Source organism: Carya illinoinensis, chromosome 8 (genome assembly GCF_018687715.1).
Source record: "Carya illinoinensis cultivar Pawnee chromosome 8, C.illinoinensisPawnee_v1, whole genome shotgun sequence".
NCBI classification, from domain to species: Eukaryota; Viridiplantae; Streptophyta; class Magnoliopsida; order Fagales; family Juglandaceae; genus Carya; species Carya illinoinensis.
Window position 1 is genome coordinate 17,207,591 of NC_056759.1, and position 9,713 is coordinate 17,217,303.

The 9,713-nt window shown below is 38.2% G+C and overlaps 1 protein-coding gene across 1 annotated transcript; it reads left to right on the forward strand.

Annotated features, from left to right (window-relative positions):
- Positions 1 to 7,132: 7,132 nt before the first annotated feature.
- Positions 7,133 to 8,506, forward strand: LOC122274470. Its single transcript, XM_043083505.1, has one exon. It carries the CDS (start codon positions 7,133 to 7,135, stop codon positions 8,504 to 8,506), a length of 1,374 nt encoding a protein of 457 aa, XP_042939439.1.
- Positions 8,507 to 9,713: the final 1,207 nt, after the last annotated feature.

Below are 9,713 nucleotides of genomic sequence, written 5' to 3' on the forward strand. Positions count from 1 at the left end.
CCAAGAGTCTTGAGAGAACCTCTGTACAGAGAATAAAAAGAAAAGGTGAGATTGGGTCACCTTGCCTGAGACCTCTTTCTGCTTTAAAAAAATCCCTCGGAGAACCATTGATGAGTATCGAGAAGGTTGCCGTTGTTATGCATTCCCTGATGAGATTTATCCAAGTTGAGCTGAAGCCCAAGACTTTCAATACCGCAAACAGAAAGTTCCACTCTATGTAGTCAAAAGCCTTTTCCATGTCCAGTTTTAGAGCCATCTTCCCCTTTTTTCCTTTGCGATTTTTTAGGTGGTGAAACATTTCGTGTGCTATGATGGAGTTTTCCTTTATATTGCGACCCGGAACAAAGGCTGTTTGGAAATGAGAGATTATACTTGGAAGGATATTTTTTAAGCGGTTTGCCAAGATTTTTGTGATAACTTTGTATATGACATTGGTCAGGCTGATGGGTCTATAGTGCTGTGGGGTACTTGGGCTAGCATTTTTTGGGATAAGGGCTATATGGGTATGGTTTATCTGTTTTAGAAGTCTGCCACTTCTAAAAAAATTCTGCACTGCCGCAATCACATCCTGCTTGATGATGTGCCAGTAATGTTTGAAGAATAAACCTGTCATCCCATCTGGACCTGGAGCTTTATTATTTGGAATTTGCTTTAGGGCTCCAAGGATCTCATCATCCGAGGGTATCGCAATTAGGATATCATTTTCCTCTCCTGAAATTTGACTTACAAAAAGGTTTTCTAGATTCTCTGGAAATGAGGGATTTGTAGAGGCATAAATGGATTCAAAATGATTAATGAAAGTAGATTCAATAATATTCTGATCCATAGTCTAGTTACCTGGTCCAAGCTTTATCGATTCTATTTCGTTCCTTCTTCGCCGGATTGTGGTTGACAAATGGTAGAATTTTGTATTCAGGTCCGTGGTTGTAAGCCAATTTATTCTTGATTTTTGCCTCCACAGAATTTCTTCTTGCTTCATTTGTTCTTGGATTTTGAGATGAAGATCTTTCTCTTTCTGCATATTCCAACAATTTTGAGAGTTGCTTTGAAGATTGCTTAGTTCCTTTTCTAGATGTTGAATATTTGTTTGGATTTTCCCGAAGTGGTTCTTGTTCCAGAGTTTGAGTGCCATCTTTGTTTCCTTGATTTTCCTGCATAGAATGAAAGATGGATTTCCATAAAATTGCTTCTTCCAGGCTTCTTCGATGATAATATTGCTGAGTGGCTCTCTGATCCAGAATTCTTCAAATTTGAAAGAGGAGGGATTTTTCTTTATCTTTGTCGTATTCAGCAATAGGGGATTATGGTCTGAGGCTGCAGAAGATATGTGTTGGATAGTGGCTTCTGGAAATAGTAATCGCCATTGAGCATTTGCTATACCTTGATCGATTCTTTCTCTGATTAACGCTCTCCCTGTTCTGTTATTTGACCATGTGAAAGAGGGTCCCGAGAAACCAATGTCAATAAGACCACACGAGTCCATCAAATTTTGTAAACCCCCAATAGAAGAAGATGTTACTGGTCTACCACCACTCTTGTCGGACTGGTTTAATAAATCATTAAAATCTCCAATGCAAAGCCAAGGACCAGTGAAAGAACTGTGAATAGAGTTCAGATGATTCCAGAAACTCGCTTTTGTTTCCATTGAGCCGGTGCATAAACAAATGAAACTAACCAAGGATGATTAGGAGGGTCGGAGTAAACCAAAGCTGAAATAGCATTACTATTAATATTGACCGGTTCAATATCAACACTCGGTCGCCACAATAACAAAAGGCCTCCTTTTTTTCCCGAGGCTGAGGCGGTTACAAAATGGTGGAAATCTAGACTATTTACAATAGTAGGGATTCTGTCGTTTATTGACATGGTTTCCGACAAAAAGATTATATCAGGGTTATATTTTTTTATAAAAGCCCTTATACTTCTGATTGCTTTGGGGCGGGCTAGACCCCTGCAATTCCATACCAGCGTCTTCATGGATCCACTGGAGGCATGGTAGAGCCCGCCTCATCAGCTTTCTTGAACTGTTTCTGTGAGAGTTTCTGTGTGGAGCTTCTATCTTTGTTTTGGGAGTTAAAACAACTTGACTTCCAGGAGAAGAGAGATTGGCTTTTCCTATAGGACTGAAAAAATTTCTTGTTCTGTCGGCTTCTCAGAGACAGAGTGTGTGTTAGAGAAAGAGTCGAAAATGGCCTTGAGTTGGACGGGCTTGTAAACAATAGGAGTGTAATTTGGTACCTTGGGCTTTTGACCAATCGGGTTGTGCAAGTTGTAAGGGGGGCCCAACATCGGTTCGGGTTGCTTCGGTTCAACTAGAGGAGGACCCGATAGATTGAAAACATTGGTTGCTTTGGCTACGTGGAATTCATGGCCGGTCCCTATAGGTTCACTTTCCAAGCAAATGCCTTTCCCTTTATCCTTCCGTGGGCCCAGATCTTTTAATGCTTCATTTACTACTCGGTTTCCTTCTTTGACTAACTCTCCACCATGCTTGTTCGGTTGCTTCATGAAATCTGCACTTGTCTTCAACCAGCCGGTTATCCAATTCCCTTGACCGAACTGCATCATGTTATTGCATGGACAAGAAGGTACAAGAGCATGGTTCTGAATTGCGGCCTGATGGATTGATGTGGAGAGGTTAGATGGCTGTTGCATTGATGAGAGTTGAATGGGTGGACTTTCGGTTGGTGAGGGATCCTTTAATTCCGGTATAAGGTGGCTACTGTAGTCCACAGTGCTTTTGCTTTTTCGGCTTGTCAAGGATTCCTGCTTCTGGTGGACCACCGCAAGGAGCTGAGGTATATTGACGGAAAACGATTTCTTGAAAACACTTCCTTTGCTGTTCCGATTGCCTGGGAGAAAGGAGACTGCCAACTTCTGTTGGTATTTTGGGTTGACTTTCCGAGAGAGGAGGAAAGGATATTAATTCATGAGGGCTATTTACTCTGGTCGGGCTCTTCACTGGGTTTTTCTTCCCAATACAGATCTGAGTGTTCTTTTGATCCAAATCCATATTGTTCTGCGAAAGTCCTCTGACATATGAATTACCTCTGATTGGGAAATTTTCAGATTCCAGTACTTCTTTGCCTTTTCTTGGTTCTGACAGAGAATTTGCTTTTGTCGCTTCTATGTTATCTTCAACCGAATATGGCAGTGGCAAGTACAAAGCCGATGAGCCAAAAGAAGAAAACAATTGTTGATCCTGATTGTTGTGTGGTGGTTGTACAGTCATGAATAGAGGAGATTCCGCTCTTAACCAAGGCCCAAAAGGCATTTGTTCTGGAGTTTCATTAAGAAATTTACAGAAAATCTGAGAATGTCCTATTCTCCCACAGGCATAACAAAAATCAGAAAGCCTTTCGTACTTAAAAGAGACCCATGTGTCTAGATTAAAATCTCTTGGTTCCCAGAGACCTTGTTTCAGTGGTTTGGAGATATCAATCTCCACTTTAATCCTGATGAATTTTTTAGAAGCTAAACCAAAGAGAGGATCGACATCCACTGAAATAAAATTACCTAAAGCGCTTCCTATTTTGAAAGCAACATGCTCTGTCATGTGGAATCTTGTCAGCCCATGGATTTGAACGTGAAATGGTGAGGACTCAAGGGTGATCTCTTTCCAAGTAGCATTTGCAGGGCAGCTTTTGAGGATGAGGAGATGTCCTTTGAAGTTCCATGGGGCTTGGTTCAATATTCTGCTTTTATCTCTGGCATTGTGGAAAGTGAAGAGGAACATATTGGCATCCAGATCCTCAATGTGGAAACTACTGAGGAATGACCATGCTGCTCTGATTGTTGCATGCATTGAAATTCTATTTAAGGGTCTGAGAGCCACTAATCTACCAATGAGAGCTAGATCGGGATCATCCTTTATCCTATCTTTTTCAGGAGATAAATTCAAGCTCTCCCAAGAGAGTGCTTCAGTCTGTGAGATCAGTTCTTCCATAATTTCCAAAACTAGATGAGATAGAGAGAAGGATGAGAGGGAGAGATGAAGGTAATAGGTTAAGCAAATGGCACTATCAAAGTATTAGAGAGAACTCTATTCTGGAGAGAGAGAGCTGGGTTCCCAGTAATGTATAAGAACCCTGGGAAAAAAAGTTCCTATTGGAGCATTTGCTTAGCCAAAAGCTTAGCTTTTTTTGTTTATTATTATTATTATTATTATTATTATTATTATGATTTATTTCAAGTTTTAGCCAAGAATCGGTTAAAGCCGGTTTAATTATTTTGCCTAACCTATTTCAAATGAGCCCAATCCTTTATCTAAACTATTAAGATATTGCTTTTTAATTGCTTCTTTGTTATCTTTTTAGAGCTTGCAATTTATGGCCTAACATGAGCTGAGTGTACAGGATTTAACATCACCCAGTTTCTAGCAAATAACACCATATATGAGCTTATCTTTTATTTTAACAAATAACGTTTACAACATACCATTCCTCCATGCTTGAAGTTCGATTGGTGGAGAAATACGGCTATGGAGGCAGAGATGGGGGAGAAAGAGAATGAATGTGTGAAATGGTGCAAATAAACGTTTTCCCATCTTTGCTAAATTTCATCTACATATATTTTAATTAAGAGTAATATTAGGTAGAAGCTTCAAATAGACAAGTTTTGTGGAAATCTTTTGTAAAAAAGTAGATTATACTAAAAAGAATGGGTTTTTTTTTTTAGAGAAATGATATTTGCAGTCGTGGTTGTGCAAGCGTCGTGCAGTCTCTTTGAAAAAAGTGAATTAATATGAGACTCACATAAAAAAAAATTAACTTTTTAATTGTGTACTTCATTCTTTTTCAAAACGATTGCGCGGTATTTACATACTTTACGACTGTATGTAGTATTATTACTCTTTTTTTAACACTTTTTGAGGTAGAGTCTACTTTTTTTATAAAGGTACTCCACAAGACTTGTCTATTTGGAGCTTACATAAATAATTTCTTTATAACCTTTCAAATGCCATTGCTCTCACGAAACAACTACAAATATTAGAATTTTGAGTGGTATTTTTTGTTGTAAGTAACATTTACCACATGTTCTTGCAACATAGTTTAATAGAGAAATATGTTGGCACCTAATTTAAGGAAGCAAGACTTGTAAAACCTATAAATTATTCAAAATGGGAATTGTTGTGAAGAGAACCCTAGTCTCTTAAGATCATGAACGCTACACTGAGAACAAAGATAATTATTGCAACCTTCCAAGCACACGTGAGGTGGTAGCCAGAAAGCATGCTTTCCAAGCATAAATCTTATCAACAAATTAGTTGGGAGATTAGACCACAAGAGGTTTTGCTTTTGGTTGTAGATTTAATTGTTTGATGATGATAATGATATAAAGAGCAGCAGCACTTCGAGAAATGGGTAAGGAGGTCGCATCTCTTGTCATTCCTGGATTCATCAAAAGGCTATGTTGTTGGGGATATGCCCAAAAAGTAAAATATTTGATTTACTTCATCTCTAATTAATCATAACCCTCGATTTGTGTTGCCCTTTTTTTGCTTGTACGGTAAGGGGATTATAGGTCACTCTAGAGTTTTTGTGCTTGGGGTTGGCCCTTCTCCTCAAGATGCACTCTCTTATTTACTTACATTTACTTTTATTGCAAAATGATCCAAAGGAAGTACCACCATTCCATTGCGCATGTGATATTAGTATATCATAAACTCACATATGCGCTGTAACTTTGGAGATCTCGTTGTACGGCTCGTATGGAGGGGCTGAAACTTGATTGGAAGAATGTTATTCAAATGGTAAAAGGTTTTATTTTAGAATCTTCAGGTACGGTGAGGAAGTTCAAAAGATTAGGCCCCCATGATGTTTTGATTTTAGCATATTTAAATTGTCCTATGGTGACTTTGGAGAGTAGAACGCCTAGATATATCGTGTGGGAGTTATCGGAAGATGGGATAATGAAACTTAATGTTGATAGGAGTTTTTGTTGTAATCCTGGACTCTCTGGCAAAGGGAAAATTATTAGAGATGATATTGGTCATGTTTTGGATAGGTTTGCTCATTGTTATGGTCAAGCCACTAATACTATTGCGGCATGTCGAGTTGTTATTGATAACCTTTGAATGTGCAATCAACTTGGATTGAGGAATTTTGTGGTAGAGTCAGATTCTAATGTTATAGTTGGATGGTTTGTCTCAAGTGTTTATAATTATTGTTACTTTTGAAATTTTTGGGAGGAAACTCAATATCTTACCATGGAACATAATGTTCAGTTTAAATTGATATTTGGAAAAGTGAATATGGTAGCTAATGTTTTGACAAAATTTGGTGCTAATGGTGGGTCTCTTGATTTTTTTAGAGAAGATATTGTTACGAGAAGGCTTAGAGGTCTTTTACGTTTAGATAGTTAGAGTTTTTCCTATATTAGACGCTAGTTTTTGTGGAGTTGGGTCTTGCATTATTAATTAAAATGTTATTTGTTATTACAATATTCCTCTAATATAAGTATAGATTTTTTAATAAAATTAATAAAGGGTCACTTATAAACAGGTGACTTTTGTCTCATATTAAAAAAAAAAAAAAAAAAAAAAAAGAAGGCACCGACGGTAACTTGTAGGTGCGTGTCCTCTTTTACGCATAGATGTACAGAACCACACGCAAAAACGAGCCTAAAAACGTGAACGTATACTTCTGAATCATGGCACCCCTCCCATACATTGCATCGCCATATTTCTTCTTCAGCTTGCACGTCTGTATGCATTCTTCTGTTTGCTTCATTGCGGTATTTACATAGTCGTCCACACAAGTTACAACACCTGCGCAAGTGAAGGTTCCGATGATCAAGACGAGAATCCATTCGAGGAAAGAAGGTGCCTTTGCCATGAGGAGGTTCATGACTTAATTGTAAAGTTTGTTTTCCATGAGATTTGTTAAATGAGAGGACTTGGGTTGGGGTCGTGGCTTCGGTGGGACTTCAGTTTATCCCAGCCCAGTTGCAAATTTCTCGGCTTTGCAGACTTTACCCTCTGAAACAGAGGGTCTACGAACCAGAAGAAGAGGGAGGCCGATGATTCAGGCAACTCAGTAGCGTCGGGTAATAGCATCTCAAATCTCAAACTAGGTAACCATCCTTCATTCGTATCTCCTAAATCAACTGGATTTTCTCTCAACCAACTCCAATGTTTCGTTTAATTTGCGCAAGGTTGCCCCAAAAACTAAAGCACAGACCTTCGAAAACTAGCCACGCAAACTTTTTCTCAACCTCCTCTCTGAAATCCATCGAAGGACTTCCTAACTCCAAGGACCCACAATCTCTGACAGTCTCCTTCCTTCAAGATTCATGTGGGTTTTCCTTGGAACTGGCCATTTCATATTCCAAGAAGCTCAACATTGAGAACATAGAGAATCCCAACTCCGTTCTGGATCTGTTGAGAACTCACGGTTTGAAGCAGAACCACATCAGATACTTAATTAGCAGTCGCCCATTATTGCTTTTGGCCGATTTAGGCAATACCCTTAAGCCCAACATGGAGTTGTTTAAATCCTTAGGGTTTTGTGGCGCTAGCCTCGCCGAAATGCTCAGCAAATACCCAGCTGTGCTAGAAAGTGATGCATACACTGCTGTTGAGTTTTTTAGAGCGCATGGTCTTAGTGATAAGCAAATAAAAGCTTTGACGATGAAGCGTCCCTCATTGTATGCGTATAATGTTAACAAGAATTTTAAGCCAAAGTTGGAGTTTTTCAAATCGTTAGGCTTTTCAGATCTTGAAATTGCGAAGCTTTTATATGCAGCGCCTCGTGTTCTGCAAACGAGCCTCGAAAAACAAATCATTCCGAAACTTCAAGAGCTTAGGCGGATTCTTGGAACTGACGAGAATATCTTCAATGTTATAATGGCATACTGCGTAATGCATAGACCAATGCGTGTACAGTGGATACAGCCCAACATCAATATGTTGGTAAGCCATGGTGTTCCCCAGTCTTCAGTTTTGAAACTCTTGTTTGCTAAATCAAGTCCACTGCTTATGTGTTGCAATCGGTTTAGTGAGATTGTTGGTGAAGTTATGGAACTGGGTTTTGATCCCAATTGTATTAAATTTGTTCTCGCCATTGTGTCCATGTCACTAAATAGTAAAACACTGTGGGAGCAGAAGGTGGAAGCTTTTAGGAGTTTCGGTTTGTCAGAGGGTGAGATTTATGCTGCATTCAAGCGGCAACCCATGTGTATGAGTTGTTCGGAAAAGAAGATCAAGAAAATGATGGGTTTCTTTGTGAACAAACTGAAGATGAAGCCTTCTATGATCTCCAAGAGTCCGAATGTTCTACTGCATAGCTTGGAGAAGCGGATTATTCCGAGGTGTTCAGTTATGCAAGTTTTGATGTTGAACGGGTTGATCAAGGAGGATATTGGCATTGTTTCTATGGTCACAATGGCCGAGAAGAAATTCATGTTGCAATTTGTGAGCAAGTATAAAAATGAGGTTCCTGATGTTGTTAGAGCGCACCAAGGGAAGATAGAATTTCAAGGGCTCCCCATAGCCATGGAGATATGAGTACTTTTGACATAATCAAATGCGGCGTTGGCTAAAGATCAGAGTTCAGTTTTAGTTCAACATGTTATGGAGACGTCTCAGAAACTTTGTATGGTAATTGTCCTTGATTTTGATTCGTTTTTTATTTGCCCCTCAATTATCATTTTACCCTTTGGATTTGCTCTGAGAGAGAGAGAGGTATTGGGTTGACCTTCGTGAAGGATGATGCTTATAGGCTATGAGTTCTGCTATGATTTGCAAGTATAATCATGCCCAAATGAAGAGTGCCAACCTCTTTGATCAGCCCCTCCTACGCTATTATTTATCATCTTCATTATGAATTTTATCGCTATTCATACTGATTGATATGACATATTTTAAGTGATTTTATAAATCAATCACTTAAAATCACTTAACATATGACACATCAGTCAGTGTGATTAAAGATGATAAAATTTAAGATAGAGAACATTTCTTATATTTTGAGATTCAATTCTCAAGTTAATTCAAAATTTGTCACTGTCGTTGTGACCCACAATGCTCTAGATGCTCTGCGAGAGGGAGTATTGTGCTGGAGGCAGGCAAACAAAACCTAAATGGTAAATCAAGCCTTAAAACCCTCTCCATCCAGACGCAAATATGCTCTCCATGGTAGTGCTTTTCCACCCTATATGCTTGCTAGTGGTGATTTAAAATTAGATTTGGAAGGCAAACAGACGAGCGTGTTACCTAAATGAGGGCGGTTTCTCACAAACATAGCTTATGTTTATGTTGACTACAGAACAATTATTGTAGCTCCAATGGTTGATTGAATACTATCACACGTGTCTAGACGAACAATGACCTTCTATAACTTCAGATCTTAATTTGGAATTTATGCAAAAGATTAATCCATTGCTGAAACGAGACCTCTGGGCTTGTTTGGAAACACAAATCATCTTATCTCATCTCAAATTTCTCATCATTTTCTTTCTTAACATCATTCAAATCCAAACATTTTTTGAGTTCAAATTTTCATCTAATCATTATAATTATTACAACTTTTTCAAATTTTAAACAAAACAAAATACACAACTTTTATAAATTCTAAAACAAAAATAATATTAAATAATTATATTCTAACAATATTTTAATTTTATAATATTCTTATTTAATTTTTTTCTCTCTTTTATCAAAACCCAACAAAATATTTGGGAACTATTTTACTAATACTAACAGAATTCTCATG

Excerpts from the sequence above, each read along its gene's own strand:
- LOC122274470 (XM_043083505.1), top strand. The coding sequence starts at position 7,133 with ATGTTTCGTTTAATTTGCGCAAGGTTGCCCCAAAAACTAAAGCACAGA.